Genomic DNA, 16898 nt, shown 5'->3' with positions numbered 1-16898 from the left:
GCCAAATTAATTAAGTAAAGCCTACCTTCAATAGCATTTGTTTGCTGAACCAAACAAGCTTTTTCACTGTTTCAGGCCACCTTAATGCAACATAGGTTGCTATACAATGTGTAATATGTAACATACACAACAACTATTGTTCAAGTGCATTGAATTAGACTTTAGACTTTCAGAAGCCAAAGGTAAGCAAGTGTCCACTGCTATTCACAAACCCATTCGACAGCTGTATATCAGAATTAGCTCATGTATGTGCACCAGTTTCAGGGTTTTGCTTCTACTTCATTATGAAAATTCTCACTTCTATAGCCCTGTAAATTGTCTTCACTTTCTGAGGTGTGGACAAGAAGTTAAAAAAAAATCCAAGGAGGAGATCAGAGCAATCTATTCTCTGTTTTTACATTCACAAGAACAAAAAAAAAGGAAGGCCCACGGTTTTGCCTTCACTGATGAAAAGTTATTTTCCGATTACATGATGCCATACTATCTCGGCAAAATTAAGTAGATAAAAAAAATTCACAGGTGATGTGCCAGGGCTTCCTCCTCTCAGCACTATTAGTACTTTGCAAGTTTATGAGAGCAGCTCCACAGGAAAATCAAAAGCCAAAGGCACCTTTTCTTCTTACTTCTGTTTTGATCATATTAAAAGTTCCATTACTACACAATACTTGTGCACAATCAGGGCAGTCAAGCTTCACTAATTCCTTATCATAACATATATCCTCACTGCTCTCTTTCATGCTTAGGTTTCATATCCACTAGTTGCTTTCAGCTGATGTCAGTTTTAACCTTCATTTTGTTCTGCATTTCCACAGCATGAAGACTAGTTGGGATTCCAGTGCACAACACAGGATCCTTTCAGCTCTGTATTAGAGGTGTTTAGAAACTCTTATAACCTGTCCTATTTCAGTCATAAACCTAGGAGAACCATTTCTGCGAGCATTTTGTTGATGGTCTGCAAAACTCCCTTGCTGGCCTGCTAAATGCATCCTTGGCCTCAACAGGAATATAACGGAGAGCCAACTCCATCAAGCTCTCCACCTGGTCTCTATTTCTTGGGACACTGGAGTATTGCAGAGGAAGTGGTGGGATAAGGAATGCATCTTTGCAGGATATCAAACTTTCTCTCTGGCTCAGAATCAAATTGAGAGGTCACCCCAACCGCAAAAGTATTTAATGAAAATTAGGGCTGAGGCTAACACTTTGGAGTAGATTTTATGTAGCGGAAGATGACATCAATGTTCTTTCCTCATGAGCCAAGTTCTCCAGCACTAAGAACATTGTCTCATCTGCACTTAATCTCTAGACTAGGTTACAGGCTGTCCTAAAGCATGACTTGGACAGCCTTGGTATTAACCTCCAAAATGCAGCCCTACTTCTAAATGTCTACGACAACACACAAACTTTTGTTCTGCAACTCTATTTTGCTACGTGGCCTTTATGTTTATAGTTCCTATCCCTCATTGAATACTACTAGCAAGACTTTGCAAATGATATGCAAGAGTCCTTACCTGGAATTGTTATATGCAAAAATAAGAATGAAGGAGAAGGGAGGGAAACATCAAGTGCCCACAGACACTTCAGGAATTATTCCAGGATGTACTTTTTTACATTCTATTAAATAAGTGGAGTATTCATTACTGGAAGGAATCCAAGAATATGCGACATGCTAACATATCTAAAAGGTAATACAGGAAAAAAAAAGTACTACAATAATTTGAATTTTGAACTACTAAATTTATTTGAAAATTTCATTTGAAGTCTTTTTGTAGATCAATACTATTCATGCTTTTTTGCAGCAAATCTAAGTGGTCAACTTTACAATGAAATAGTCTTACTTTTTAAAAATCAGTAAAGTTAGAAAAAATAAGCACAACTACGTTTGTACACAAGGTCAGTGATAAGTAAACTTTAGATTCAAAAAAAGTTAGGCCACAGTCAATGAAAATTACCAGCACTTTGTCTGGACTGCCTCGGGATTCCAGGGATGGCAAGTCTGCCAAATCTGCAAGTCATCACATGTAGCTAAGACTGTCACTACAAGCTTCTAGCAAAACACTGAACAGTAAGAACCTTTCCTAAAAAGTTATCTACTCAGCCTGTAATTTTCTTCCGTGCATGTTAATGTTTTGTTGCTGTTCTTGATTTAAAGCAAAAAAACTTATCAGGTGAGGAGGTAACTAGCTGTATATGTCATCCATTTTTCTAAATGGTAAAGACAGGAAAAATAGCCCCCTCTTTCAGCCATTTTAACTCAGAAAACTAATGTATTTGAAAACTAATTACAAATGTAAGATTTTTCCTCATACTTCACTCAGAAATCTAAGCATAATAGTTTCTACAAATTCTTATTTCTGCAGGGGATCTGAAACTGGTACATCAATGTGTTTTCCAAATAGCTCTGCAAATATGTTAAGTAACTGAAATATAAAGAATGAACATATGTTATTACCAGACTCTAATAAGAATTAGGACTTTATTGTGCTATTATACATAGAAATACATACTGAGAGCCTTGTTAGACCACAGATCTGACACCAAAATACCTGAAAACATTTTTTGTACAGCAAACACACAGTCCTTCTAAGAACAGTACTACTGCTTACGATCAAATTTAATCACAGAAATGAAATGCTGTCCTTTTTAAAACAAGAGAAACAGAAGAATTTTTCCTTACCCTTCCCAAAATGAAATGACCTGTTCAAGAGACCTATGCTGGTCTCCAGAAAGCTGGGAATTGAAACAGGACTGGCCAAGACAAAAAATAGTGCCAGAAAGACAAGATGATTTTTTCATCAATTTTGGTATGCCACATGGACAAAAGATGAAGAAATACCAGTAGAGACAAGAATCCTGAAAATCTTAAGGATTTATACTGACAGCTCTAGTGTTTGCTAACTAAACTACACACACAGAGATGTGTACACACAGACTTGCAAGGAACGATGCTGACTTGGCAATGCTTCTTTCCTTTGAGATTCCTGAAATGGAAATTGTTCTGTCCCTGAGTCTTCCATATGAGCTTTACCAGAAGAAAGCTAATTCCCTCTCAATTAAAAACAAAACATCCACCCCACAACTAAAACACATTCTTTCAGTGTCCTACATGTTTTAATTCACCATGTAATTTTTATTTCAAGGCATGGCATTAAGGCTTTTCCCTAAAATGCCAAACTACTTTTTGATCTCTACTGCTGACACGAAATAAAAGAGCTGTACATTATATAAATCTTCAGCTTAACTTAGCTTGAAACTGATAAAAGGAGAAAGAGAAAACAAAGCTATCTGCATAAATCCTTCCCAACCAAAAGGCATTCCCCTTACCCTAACTATCATTCATTTCTGCACATCTTGTTTGAATTATCATCTGAAGTTTGTCTTGTTCCATCTCCAGAACAAGTCAAATAGCAGAGCATAAAGATATGGCTACATGAATAAAAACACATGATCTACTTGGTCACTGCAAACTCAAAAATAAGTTTAGACAGAAAAATATTATCTGGTAATTGACATGTTACTTTGACCCCTTTCTTTCTGTATCCTGTCACATGCATTCAATCCAACAGCTACTGGAAGCATCGGCATGCACCTTCAATGTCATGAGAACCAACAATCTGAGGGAATCACTACATTTTTACAAAGCTGTGATATTCAATTCATATAAGACAGTTACAGGAAAGAAAAGTTAAATTTTAAGACAAAGGGCAAGAACTGTGTTACTAGGCACTATAAAATGTAGCAAATCCAAACAGGTGGCACGACAACAGTTTATCAAATTCACTGGCTCAAATGTTCCTGTGCAGAAAAACTGATCTATAGTAGAATTCCTGAAAAGGAAATATCTTCCTTTTCTCTACCCTTCTGTTTCTGAATCATGATATATTTTGAGATTAAAAATAAATTTTAAGGGGTTTTATATATTTATTTGCAGCATGTCTCAATCTATTATGTACCACCAATGATACAACTTAAAGTTGAAATCTTAGGCCTGAATTAATTACAAAGAATTGAAGTCTGATTTACTGTTTATCAGGTGAATGATGCACTGAACACTTGTTTTAGAGGAATTTGCTCACTGTGTCAGAATTGTTTCATTTTGCATATGCCTTCTGCAAAAGCATTTATTATGAAAGCAAGCAAGGCAAAATAAACATAATTCTCTCCAGTTTCATGACTTTGGTTCCAAACTGTGCCCCAACAGCCTTACAATGACAGAATGAAGACATCAAGAGCCAAGGAGGAGAAATGTCAAGACGAGAAACTATGTCCAAGCCAATCAACAGTATTATGATTAAAACACTCCTAAGGAATCAGAGAGGAGAAAGCTGAATCCTGGTCTTCCACAAATTATTCAAGCGACTTAAAGCACAGGCTTTGCACAGGATTTGCACTGCTGCTGAGACAATGTTCTACAGAGCATTTTGATGGCACATTGTTACTGGGTATGACCTCTGAGAGGGTAAGTCTTTGATTATCTTGTTTAACTGCTGATAGGTAACCCCAGGAAAATCTGTTAGAGCAGAACCACAGGAAGAGTACGTGTTGCAAAAGCTGTAAATGCTGCTAGGTAACTTAAGCATAAATCATTATACTCACTGAAAGCATATTTAACTGCTACAACTAAATGCATACACAGAACCAACTGTCAGAGAATACCAAATAAACACACAGCATAATCCTAGTTATAAAGAACAAATATGAACAGAAGTGGTCAATGGCAAGAGTGAAACTCCCGTATAGAAAGGAGTAAGAACCACTTCAAATTTTGATTCAGCACTGAACACAGTACCTTAAAAAGTTAAGGCCAAAGAAATAACGGAGCAGTATCGTGTGGCTTGGACGCTCTGCTAAGAAACCACACAGATGTAGTCAAAGGGCATTACTTCCAAACCCAAATAATTCTTCTTGTTACTGCTTTACTAACATAGTGAATACTAAACATATCATTACCTAAAGATTTGATACTTTTTCAAAATAACTTTCAAATGAGCATTAAATCCTATGGTCTTGGTTGTTAATCTTACTCGTGGAAAAAACATGTAATAGCAGCAGAACCAGAATTAGTGAGTCGGACAAGACACAGGGACAGTTTGCAGTGGTTAGAACTTTACATGCAATTAATTTCTTTCACAAATGCATATTCTCACAGAAATTATTATTTTATTTCTAGTGGTATTGAAAAAGGAAGCAGAGTATGACAATCTGTTCCTGAGAAGTCAATGACTGTTGAAATGAAAGAGAAGTGGGAGCAGAAGCCTGAAGCCTAGAGGATTTATAATGGTAACAGTGAGGCAAAATCTTGCCAGTTAAAAATAAAATCTGGAGGGAGAAGCAAAAATGTTACGACTGGTTCAGAGATGTGCAGGGATAATCTTGGGCTATTCACCCAAGAATGTCATCCAGTTTTGATCACAGGCTTCATTTGTGCTCCCAGTTGTGCAGGAGAATAAACTTTACAGACGTTCAACAGCCTTACCAACAAATTGCCCAGAGGCAACACCTAAAACGCTCATACCAGTGTGCTGCAACTGCTTGCAGGATCGATGCTTAAAACATGTTTTATTATATAACCTTTCTTCTATAACCTCAATTATGAATAGAAAAACACTATTTAAAAGAACCTGGGATTAATTAGAAGTAATTAAAAAGTAAATAAAAGTAATTAAAAGTATTTTGGTAGATCTAAAAAAGTTTTAAAATTACAACAGTCTTTGTTTTCAACATTTCTCTAATATAGCCATTATGTGATTTGCAGTAGAAACAGTATATAATTAAGACTGCTTAGTTTCAGTTGTAAGTGCATTCTACTTTCCTTTTTTTCCCCAACAGAATCAAAATTTTTTAAGCAAAGCAATTACTGTATCTAAGAAAAATGTATTTCATAGAAACTGTATTAAATACACAATTAATTGCTCTTTTTATGGTACACGCTCCCAATAATAGAAATTACTATGGCACTTCCCACCTTCCTTTTCCAAAGTGAAAGGAATTTACTCCAAAAAATTATGTTTTCTTTCTATTTCTAGTAGTTACAATTTCAAAGTTGAAATACATCCATTACAAACTTAATTGTAAAGAATTTTTCATTCACTAAGTTTTGGAATAAAATCTTCTTTATTTTGAAAACTTTTTTAACGTTGCCTTTTCAGACAAAGGAATTATTTGTATGCCTCTGTTGTCTTCTCACTTGTGCTAATAATGTTTTGCCTTTAAAAAAAAACAAACAAACACTCCCACAACAGCTGCTTTCATCATTAACAGGTAACCAGCAGTATGCATATTAAACAAACTTGCAAATATGAGAATACTGAGAAGTCTCTCTCCATTAGACTGCACAAGTGTAAAAGCCTTGACAGTATATGCTGCAACAGCAGGTCATACAGCAGCTTTCAGAGCCATTACCTCCAAAGACCAACTAACACACTTAGAGGCACAAACAACACTATGCAGGTTCCAATAAACACCAAGCAAAATTCATAGCCATGTTCATTAACTTAAAGCTATATATACTGCATCTAAGTAGCAGTATAAGCAATATTAATCATTGCAGCTAACCACTGTATTTCAATGCAAGACAAAATATAAAGGCATCTTGACCCATCTACAAAGGAAATACCTCTAGAGACTACTGGAGGATGTTGGCAACTACTCCTGACAGATCACAGCCAGTGTCCCATTCTTGTAGTAGCACCATTGAACTCCTTGCAGACAAACCTCTCCTATATTTATGGGACGGAAACAGATTAACTGCATCTGCTTTGGCTGTAGTGTGTCTTTTATTGATTCCAATTCTGACTTCTAAGAAACCAAACCAAAAGTAAGCAGGGAACAGTCATCAATACTGGGGACTGCATTAAGGCTACACTAAACTTTGTCTGAGAAAGGGATTTGTGGCAATTCAGTCAGTGTCTTATCCAAGTGTTTGATGTAGTGGTAACAAACCATTATGACCTATAATTTATATTTCGTCCACCAGTTTTAAAAGGAATGTTATCTGTCTACATGAGGATCACACACTAGGGAAGCTGCATCTGTGTGTAGTTACTGAAAGCTGTAATGGCAGTAAATCTCCAGCAGAGAAAGAGATGGAGCCTTATAGATTCAGACATTCACAATCCAAAGGGCATTTCAGAACTTCAGAGCACATACAGTATTGGCACAATAATATGCCTGAGAAAATAACCAGGGTAAAAGGGAAATAGAAACAAGAATATGTTTCAAGTTGTAAACAGAGACTCCTGTACCCTTCCTTCTCTACTATCTGTTTTACTGAGACTTTATCCTCCCAGCTATCAAGCCAGGCAACCCAGATATATGTTTTGTTTTAGCTTATAATAGCCACCATACAACAGGGCAATGGGCAGAGCATAAAGCACACCCATTTAATCTTTCTACCACAACATATATTTAGTGTACATCTTATCATACAATTTTGAAAGTCCCTGAGAATCAGAAGTCCCTGTTTTCCCAGGCTCCATGAGACCGTATGGCCCACAGAGAACACACTGAATATACAAACCTACAGAGGAAGATCGTTTTAAGGTCTGTAACTCACAGCAGGAACTGAGCTAAGTTCAGTTCCACTTGGAAGCCATAAAAGCACGGGTTTAAAAAAAGTGCAGCAGTATCTGGTGTTTGATATCTAACAGTATGTAACATGTTTATGACATGTATTAAGCTACAAAATCTGAGTTCATAGCCTGGGACAACAAAGCAGAACTCAGCTCTGGCATATGTAGAGGGAAATAGAAAGGCATGTCTCGTAGTGTAATGGATATTGCTGCTCCCTCAAGAGCTTGAGTTGCATAGAGCAGGTGGTTCGATGAAAGAGATCAGCACTTTGGAAAAAATTAAAATACAATTAAAAGAGCAATTAAATAGCAGCTGGTTTAAGAGTCAATTCAGATTGGGTTTTACTATACAAACAACACAACTCAGTTCTTCAGCATTATTTTTCAGAATTGATAGAGTAAGAAAGTTTGGATAAAATATGTAGTAACTAAAACTAAGTCACACAGAACTCAATTTAAAGGGTAGTAAAATAATGAAATCTAGATGAGGTATCACTTTCAAACTACTTTAAAAGTATTCTGATTTCAAACTGGACAGTCAAGTCCTATTGTCTTAAAACATGTCAAGTCCCATGGTCAAGTCAGTGGTCTTAAAACAGCTTTCCTCTGATTTAAAAAAACCCAAACTTTCCCCTTCCTCACATAAAGTAAAATAACCACAGAAGCAAAAAGAGAATATGTCCTAGTACATGATGGAAAGAGGGAAACATACCAACATGCATACCAAGCCTACATATTGGAAAAAAAAAAGTTTTGTATGTTAAATGAGATCAACAGAACTAAGTGCTAAAAATGGTCACGGTTAATTTCATAATAGGCTTTAAAGGGTCGGACTGTCTCCAGGAAGAGCAAGTAGGAAATAACGTCAGCACTGGCTATTCTTAATCATCACAGTCTCATGTGGTGGAGAAAATTTTGTCATTTCACCAAGTGAACACCACTTCTTACTTTCATACCTCGAAGTATGATTCCCCCACACAACCATCAATATTCTTTCTCTACAGCAAATGTTATACAAAGTCAAACTGTTGATTTGGTGGTTTTAAAAGTATGTTGGTTTTTGGTTTTGGGTTTTTTTCCCCATTTTTAACATAAAGAATTAGAAAGAAAAAATTTGCATTTTGTATGACCCATGAGAGTTTGAATCAACTCAGTCTATCCTGAACTAAATTTTGGGTTAATATTCCAGGCTTATGAGTTTGTATCTCATCCTCTAGAGAGCAAAGATAAAAGAAAACTGCTGTTCCATGTATAGAACCCAATAATCCCATACAGATTATTTTCTGAGAAATGCATTTCCAAAATACAACTTTCAACCAAAACTGGAACTTTCAATCACAGTACACCTGATAAAAAAAAAAACAGTATGACATAAAAGAAGGCAAATAATCCCAGAATAGCAGCATGTTGATTTACCTAGAACAGGAAAAAGGGTTTTAAATGAGGAATTATACTTGTACAGTGCTCATTTAGGATTGAAGACAGCTTGGCAAACACACTGAAAAAGGGCACTGCAACTGCACAAAACCTGGCCGTCTTTCCCTTCCAAGCAGCATGCTCCATGGGTCCCTCTCCTCCCAGAGAGAAAGTAATCTGAGCTACCTCCATAAATTCTTCGAAGCACTTAGGTGAGTAGGAAAATAAGGAGCAGCTTCTTAGGCTGCTCTTTACCATAATACAGGCTGAGACAGAGGAAGCCCTTCCATTCCTCCGTCCTGGATTACTCTGGAGGTTTCAGTACTGCCATCAGTCAATAACTGAAAACCGAGGCTCTGTTACTTAGATAAATGCTTTAAAAAATGGTTGAATTTCTTAATTGCTTTCAAGTTTTAGGTTATACAGGGCTGGTAAACAAGATTTTTAAAGATATATATACTATGGTTGAAAAATTTCTGAAGTACTGTGAAAAATAGGTAGATTTCACTTTTGATTGAAAAAAAAATCTTTCTCTACTCACTTGTGTAAAGTACAATAAAATAAAAAACTAAGCCAAGAGCAATTTTCTTGTTTTGCACGGGATTTAACTAAAACATAACAAGTTAAAACCTCATCCCCTAAGTATTTGAGCTGTGCAGCTGAAGGGCTGCTTGTGCCCTATGCAAAAGTGATTAAAAATTCAGTTAAATTTTAATTCAACCGTTTTTCCAAAACAGGTGTTATAATAGTGTCATATAACATGAAACAAAACAGAGTGCATCCATAAGCATGCCATTTTGGCATAACATATATACACATATTGTGCAAGCTGAGCTCAGTTATACCTGAAAAATAACCACACTTACCTGTTAATGTAACTTAGAGCAACATAGGTTGGCTGCTGAAGCTCTTGTTTCTCTAATACACGTGGGTCTGTATCTGGAATAAAAAAATACATACACTGAACTGAGCTTTCTGTATTTACATTGAAGCATACGGGACTGTATCCTGCAAAGTAACATAAGCAAAGACAAGAGATATAAAATAGCTCAATCCAGTTTATCCATATAGACTACCCTTAGCACAGCTCAATCATTTGCTCATTCATTCATAAACACAGCATTGCATTACTTTACACAAGAATTTGAAACATCAACAGTGATGTAATTTCCAACTGTCACACAGCTTTCACAACTCCCCTCATAAATATTAGTTTTCACTGCTTTCCATGATTTATAGTGTTAAAAGGATCAAGCTTGCTTCTTTTTTAATGTAGCTGTTTCTAAATATGGTTGACACATTTTGAGATGTTTCAAAAGCAATTAGATCTCTTCTGCTGGGCCTCGATACTTTTCTCTGAGTTTTGCTTTCTCCCTTCTCTACAGCTTATTTTCTGAAGCTCTCAATCAGAAAAGTCATACAAAAAATGCACTTGGAGCAAAATGCCTGCCAAGCAGAACGCTGCCCACCAAAAGCCCTGAAGCAAACACATCAAAATTCCCTTGAGTGCTAACTTTCTTTCTCACTCAAATGAAAAAATATGGTTTCAATCACTGTTTTCATTGTTCTTTGCAGTTAAGCTGGGCTTTTCTCTAACAAAGAAGGAGTCTTGGTTTAAATTTATGAAACCAAAGCCAAGGAAGCATGTCCATAGTTTAGGCAGGTTTTTTTATACCAAAAACCAGGATTATATTGAGGTTTCAAATACAGCCTTGCCCTACATAGCAGATAGGCACCTTTAGGAGCTGAGCATAAACAGTCTTCAAAAGTTCCCAATGGAAAGTGTGCATCATGCCTGTGCAGACTACTGCATAGTCATTAACAAAATGTTTTATGTGTTACTTTAAAAGCAATTCTGGGTGCAACTTCTGCATTTTAACTATCAATAATAAAACCTGCCCTTACTAAATGGCTCCCCACAGCAGCACTTCTGCTATCCATCTTTTATTTCTGAGAAGTATCTACTTTGTGTTTTTTGAGGGGGGGGCGGTGGGAAGCAGGGTGGGGAGAGGAACTCCAAGCAAAACCTGTATTTTGGATTGTTCTTGCTTCCTCCTACAATTTTAAGCATTGTTAATGTTCAAAAACTCATTATCTTGATAGCCACATTAGTTTGACCTGATCAGCTGCTTTTAGTGGGTTTTAAAACAAGATACAGTTATTTTGAAATCTGCCTCTGGTGCCCTGTCTTAAAGGAAGATTTTTAACTGAACTGAATGTGGACTGTGCTTGAGGGCTGGTGCATTTGTCACACCACTGCTGAAGCAGATAATGCCTTTATTCAGGGAGAAAAGAATCCCATGTCCACCTCTCAAAGCTCAGACTGATCCTAGTGATTTTTCATACATTTGCTCCCGCACAGCTCAGGCTGCAGGATTTGCTAACATGCCTTTATCAATATGTCCCTAAGGAGATAAATAACGCTTAAGAAAGTTCAGAGAAGAGAGATAAAAGCACAAGTGCCAATCCAACCAGCAACCCCAAGTCTGTTATCCTTAAGAGGAGCAGATCTTGCTGGTGCCTGGCAAAATTCTTCAGTAATTGCCAACACACCATGCTCCATAGACAGCAAAGCATCAGCTGTCTTCCATGCTATCTTTATAATTCGCTTCTCTGAGGAAGTTAGGTTCACACAACACACAAAGATCTTTTACTTGCTTTAAAACCCATCAGCTAGCAGGCCAAGAACACAACTGCTGTCATGGTGAGCTCTCTTAGATTTACACCTTGGTGGTGCATGGCCTGCCGTGAAACTGTCTTGATCCAGAATGTCTGCAGAGCGTTAATCCCAGCCAGGACTATCTGAGAATTGCCTCAACCTAAGTTTAGGCATCTGTGGCTAAATGACTACGTCTTTGCTAATCCAGTTCTTAAATGGGATTAACCTCCACCTATAAACAACAGTTTCTGTGACTGAAGGAGACAAAGTTGGAGCTGGTTTACATCAGAGTGCTGCCCATTATCTGTGGGAGAGGACCAGGAAAAGCTCTAATGGAGAGCCAACCACCCTTCCGCTGCTCACCATAACACCAGTTGAGCATGAAAATACAAAGACAAAATCCAAAAGCCCCATAACTTTTGTAGGAGTGTGTTATCAAAGCACAGAGAAATTTGCCTGCTGGCACTCAGAGAAAGCAGACTCCCGTCTCATAGTAGATGCTGCCTGACACGTGAGAAATACACTGCACAGTCTCCATTCAATCTCTCTATCCCTCCTCCTGACATGTATCAGACTTCACATGTAATTCAAGTCAATTTTGTTGTATATCCCAATTCCACGAAATAATCCAGGATGTGGTAAAAAAATCTTGTATGAATTCAGCACTCAAAATGCTTGACGTGTTTTTATTTCTCTTGCAACCAGCTGCTGGGTTGTCAGTCATGAGAACGCTACATTCACTTCTGTACTGTAGCAGGAACTACACATAACATTGCTGGATATTATTTCTCTTCCTCAGCTATAATATATAAAAAAAAAGCATAGTAACTTGTGTCAGGGCCACCACATGGCCCTCAGAGAAGAGCAGAAACCAGGCCAGCTGTGTCACAGTTGACAGCAGTCATGGGACCCTGGCACAGCCCTTGCCCAGGTGGAGAGGCACAAAGGCCACACCGGCAGCTCCACTGTATCCACCTAAAACCTGCACAGCCTTGCTATCCAGGGCACGTGCACACTTGGCTCATCGCTGCCAGCTTTTTTCTCACGGTCTAAAAATGCCACCAGTCCATTCCTTCCTGCCTCCATTCCCTCTTCCTCTGCCTAGCCTCAGTCCATGCCTTTCCTCTCTCCTGCCCCTTCCTAACCCCAATTTTTTCTACACATCCTGCCCTCCGTCGGTCTCTTCTGCTTTCACTATCAGCTCTCCTCTCCCGGTATAAGAACAAGTTAAAAATCACACGGAGATGTCTATAACCACATGTTCACTCTCGTACCGCAGGATTGAACGTAGATGCAATTCATTCCCTGAACTGCCCTCTTCCCTTCAGCCTCTGACTCTACCTGCCTCCCTACCCCCTTTATTGTATCTTACTTCCAATTTAGGCAGTCTCTGCTTACATTCCTGATGTCAGTTAGCACACTATTGAGCACAGAGTGAATAAATGTTGTTAGCAACTAAAAAAAGTCCACAGCCATGCCAGGCTTGATTAAAAAAAAAAAGACAGTAATTGGCATTTTATTAGCATTGTTTTCTTTCTTTTTTTCTAAGATAGCAAACACGGTTACAGTGAGGTTAAGCAGCAGTATTCCCTAATGCTGAACCTTCAAACCTGGACTTCCAGCACTCTGCTTCTCTCATGCCTAAGCACATTTATATAGACACTAGCAATGTTTTCTAACACCATCCATGCTGCCCAAAGCACGTCTTCGAACATGTGTTACCCCACTGACAGGATGTTATACATCAGCCAACGCTCTCAACTATCTGACTCCAAAACAAGAAGCATGGGAGACAAAAATCTGCTGTCAATCTCACAAAATGGTCCTGTAAAACTTTAAATGTTTAGTCAATGTTTCTTCAAACTCACATAGACTGGTCATAGTCAGCCCAAAATAGCCTAAATAGTTTCCAAACAGACACCTGTAATGGATTAAACACTCACAGATGACAAACCTTTTCTTGAAAGTATTTAAGCAGTAGAACCTAGGGCTGATCTGAGTTTCCTTTCTTATAAGAAAAATATCTACCACACATAAAATAACTACTACAGATCTTAAAGGGACTTGTTGATTAACACTACTTTAACTAGTTACCCTTGCTTCTTGAATTAACATGGGATATCAAAGACTTGCTGCTTCACTGGTTTTGCAGTAACACTTTAAATCTGGTAAAACAAAGTGCCACCCGTTGTACATTACCTGCCTTCATTCTTAGTCTCTTTTTGTAAGCATTATGTTCCATTGATTTTGCTCCACAGCGGGAAGAATTACTTTCTATAATGCTGTGGGGTTTTTTTAGCTATGTCCTCTTAATTTACTGTGTTGTTAGATTTTGGAAACCCTCCTTTTTTTCTCTTTATCTTTAATGAAATATTATTAAAATAAAATTTTGATCTCATATGAACTACCACAAGGTTTTGTTCTGGGTCCCACCACCTCACTATTAAAAGACTAAAGTGTTGGTGCTAAGATTCATGAGAGAGATAGTTACTCAACTAATCATCTATAGGATTAGACCCCTCCAATTTCTCACATTCACAACCTGTTTCATACTGCACAACCAGACAAGTAGTATGAGTGTATAATTAAGGCTGAGAGATCACAACTTGCACTGTACCATCTCTGAACTGTTCACACAAAGCCAGGCATTTTCTGTGGAGCATGTTCTACGATTACTAAATCACCTCATTACACAGAAATACCTTGTAGCTTGAAAGCACTGCAAAATCCTAACTGAGTGAAGTATTTCAAAGAGAGCAAATAATAAAAAAGGCATACACATCCTGTGTAGGTACAGTCTTCAATTATATAACTCTGTTCTACGTAAATATTTCTGCACAAAAATACATGCCACATCTTCATTGCGTATAATGGAGCAACAAGTTTTTACCCTACCAGATACAACAAAACTCCCCTTGCCAACCCAAGGGTGTTACTTCCATTTCTGTTTAATCTCAAAAAGAGTAACGAAATGCCTCAAATATTATGAAAATAACAGCCCTGCAAAGAATTTTAAAAGTGCTAAAACTCATATTTGCAAGAACCAAGGACTTACAATATGACCTCTCTCTCAAGTCACTTGGAGATGTTTATGATAATCTCACCTTTTTGTGCAAGATCACACTGGGGTAAACTGCCAACACAGAGGTCCCACAGTCTCACAACTGACTTTGCCAGAACATCCATACACACATTCTGCTTGCCCACCAGCAGGTTCACAGAGTGCCTGTCTTATATTTCACTTGGCCTTGAAACTGGTTGATATAAGTCAGCTCAGCTAGTTAATTAAAACCCACACTTCCCTTGAAACTAGCTTGCTTCACTAATGATGCCAAGGCAAATATTTCTGTTGGCTTCCTCAAAAGTCCACAATTGTTCTTATGTGGATGTAGCTTAAAAAGCCAGAAACAGATAAATTCAATGTTACTGGAAACCGCTCCCCATCTGAAACCTCCATTACAAGGAAGCCACTATGAATTTCACAGTCTCAATTCCAAATGCAGAATTATTCAGGTTTTCTTATGAATTAAAAAAAAAATAACCACAGACAATTGTGATTTTATAGATATTAACACAGTAGCCTATTTAGATCTTTAATAGAAAAAAAAATTCCCTCATCCCCAAAAAAGAGATGATGCTCTATACTTCAAAGACAGAACACTGGAGAATAAATATCATGATTCTGTGTGAATTTTTAACCTACCTGACTTCAAGAACACCTTTAACATTTAAGCACAAGTTTAAGTTCTTTCCAAGATCAAGGTGTTAAATGCCACAGAGATGGACTTATCAAAATTGTGTGGAACAGATCAGACATCAAACTCTTTCACACTTCCAGATTAAGCTTCCACTAAATAGATAACTAAGAAAGCTACATTCAGCTACATTCAGCAAGTACAAACAAGAAAACACTACATTTCAACTTTCACGATTTCAGTGACCACTAGAGGCTTCAGAGTATTTTTTTAGTATAGAATTCTGCCTGTTTGGTCTATCCCAGAGTTGTAAAAATTTGTTAGTTAGCTGCAATCAGTTTATTTCCCCCATCAAATTGTGTGGAAGTGCATGAAGCCATGAAGAAAGAAACCCTTTAAGACACAGGTCATGTAAGTATTACAAGGAGGTCATGAAACTGTAAAAGTTTGGCCCGCTGGGAGACTCTCAGGCTGACAGTGCTGTACTGGCACTGCTGCTGCTCAAACCAGGCCTGTGGACTTCCCATGCAGCAACTGACTGATTGCAATTGCTGCATTACAGCGAAAAAATAATGTAGTCCTAAAACAAGGTCAAGCATCAGAGGTTGAAGTCCAAAAGCTAAACCACTGTGGACTTCTCCTAAAGCCTGCAAGAACAAAAAAGTTATCATTAATCTTAGTAACTGCCAATTATATATTACACATGTAGACAAGTGGTTAGCAAAAGGAAATGTCAAACAGAAGGTTTATTTAAATGGAGGCTGCCTCAATAAGAGAAGCCAACAAGTGTTCATTGAGAATGCACACACAGGCAGCTGGAAGGCAAAGAAAGCAGCTGCTGACTTAACACCCTGGTTTAGCACACACTAGTCTCTTCACGTAGGTGCACCTCCCAAGGAAGTGAGGCAGTCCTTGTGGAAGTTCCCACAGAAAATGGTAATTTGTAAAAACTACCTCTTCATCAGAAACACACCACGATCCCAGGGACACCATTCCAGCATTTTAGCTTCGGTGAGTGTTATGACTGCAGAACCTCTAAGATGCCATCAGAAGACATCACTGCAGAGGAACCATATAAAAAAGGGGGTCACAGAAGTTCAAAAGCAGACTATTGAAAACTAAAGCAAAAAAACCTCCAAGAACATCACAACCAATAGCAAGCATTCATTGTCTTAGACTAGCACATGTGAAACTTCATTTTATAACACAAACTCTGTGAGACAAGAACTCAGAGCTTTCTCGTATGAGAAAATGGTATCTTGCTGGGTGAGAAAATAATATATGGTATTTCAGATAACCTACACAGAACCAAATCTATGCTTTGGTCTTACAGCAAAAAGAAGAGTAGAACACTATTTTGGAGCAATCCTACTTCATCCTTGCTAGCTGCTATTATTCAATACTATTTATAGTACTATTTAATTCAGGCTGTGAACTTCTAGAAGTAATGGCTGTGCCTCATCTTCCATTGTCCAGCCAAAAAGGGTTCTGATTACAGCTTCACATGCACTAATTTAATGCACAGATATTAAAAGGATTTTTGGAACACAAGTGTGATGA

General features: G+C 37.7%; 1 protein-coding gene across 1 annotated transcript in view; it reads right to left on the bottom strand.

Annotated features, from left to right (window-relative positions):
• JAZF1 (JAZF zinc finger 1) overlaps positions 1 to 16898 on the bottom strand; it is a 191485-nt gene that overhangs the window by 78278 nt on the left and 96309 nt on the right. Inside the window, exon 2 of the mRNA XM_017837265.1 lies at positions 9851 to 9923. Within this exon, the coding sequence (XP_017692754.1) occupies positions 9851 to 9923 (73 nt within the window). The remainder of the gene's footprint in view (positions 1 to 9850; positions 9924 to 16898) is intronic.

This window comes from Lepidothrix coronata, unplaced genomic scaffold, assembly GCF_001604755.1.
Source record: "Lepidothrix coronata isolate B3197 unplaced genomic scaffold, Lepidothrix_coronata-1.0 Scaffold300, whole genome shotgun sequence".
Lineage (NCBI taxonomy): Eukaryota > Metazoa > Chordata > Aves > Passeriformes > Pipridae > Lepidothrix > Lepidothrix coronata.
Note: the sequence above shows the minus strand (reverse complement) of the source record. Positions and strands in the feature narration are given on the sequence as shown.